The sequence below is a fragment of the Apaloderma vittatum genome, unplaced genomic scaffold (genome assembly GCF_000703405.1).
Source record: "Apaloderma vittatum isolate BGI_N311 unplaced genomic scaffold, ASM70340v1 scaffold30475, whole genome shotgun sequence".
Classification (NCBI taxonomy): domain Eukaryota; kingdom Metazoa; phylum Chordata; class Aves; order Trogoniformes; family Trogonidae; genus Apaloderma; species Apaloderma vittatum.
In genome coordinates this window covers 2,005-2,525 of record NW_009719293.1, presented here as the reverse complement: position 1 = coordinate 2,525, position 521 = coordinate 2,005, and the positions used below count along the sequence as shown (strand labels likewise).

General features: G+C 67.4%; 1 protein-coding gene across 1 annotated transcript in view; it reads right to left on the bottom strand.

Moving 5' to 3' along the window:
• Positions 1-385: 385 nt before the first annotated feature.
• The window catches only part of LOC104274844 (inositol polyphosphate 5-phosphatase OCRL-1-like), a 2,081-nt gene continuing 1,945 nt past the window's right edge, over positions 386-521 (bottom strand). Inside the window, exon 5 of the mRNA XM_009870589.1 lies at positions 386-494. Coding sequence (XP_009868891.1) covers positions 386-494 — 109 coding nt within the window. The remainder of the gene's footprint in view (positions 495-521) is intronic.

Below are 521 nucleotides of genomic sequence, written 5' to 3'. Positions count from 1 at the left end.
CACCAGCCCGCCCCACACCCACCAGGACCACGGCCCGCCGGGAGCTCGGGCAGTCTCCACCCCTCCCCGTGCTGGCTCCAGGGAGATGGAGGTGAAAAGGAGAGAGAAGCGTGACGCGGGGAACTGGTGACACTGCTGCGGGACGACCGGGCTGCTGGCACAGTGCTCAGGTACCAAGAGATCCACCGACTCCCCGGGAGAAAGCAGGAGGCTCCTGTCGTGGATGGCAGCGCAATGAGCGCGCAGGCCCTCTGCGGCGCAGGGTGTGGCGGCAGGAAGGAGAGGTGAACGCGTCCCTTCCGACTGTAAACACGGCACTTGGGCGAGCTGAGAGCCCTCTGCAGCCGCCGGAGGCCAGACCTCAGCTTCGGCACATGGGCAGGACTCACTCCTCGTCCCCAGCGAGCAGGAAGCTGTAGAGGAAGTTGATGGCACGCTGGCGGTCCTGCGGGGTCTGCTTTGCCATCAGGTTGGGTGGAGGGCGCAGGAGGAGGCTGGAGGACAAGGCGGCTGCGGGGGGC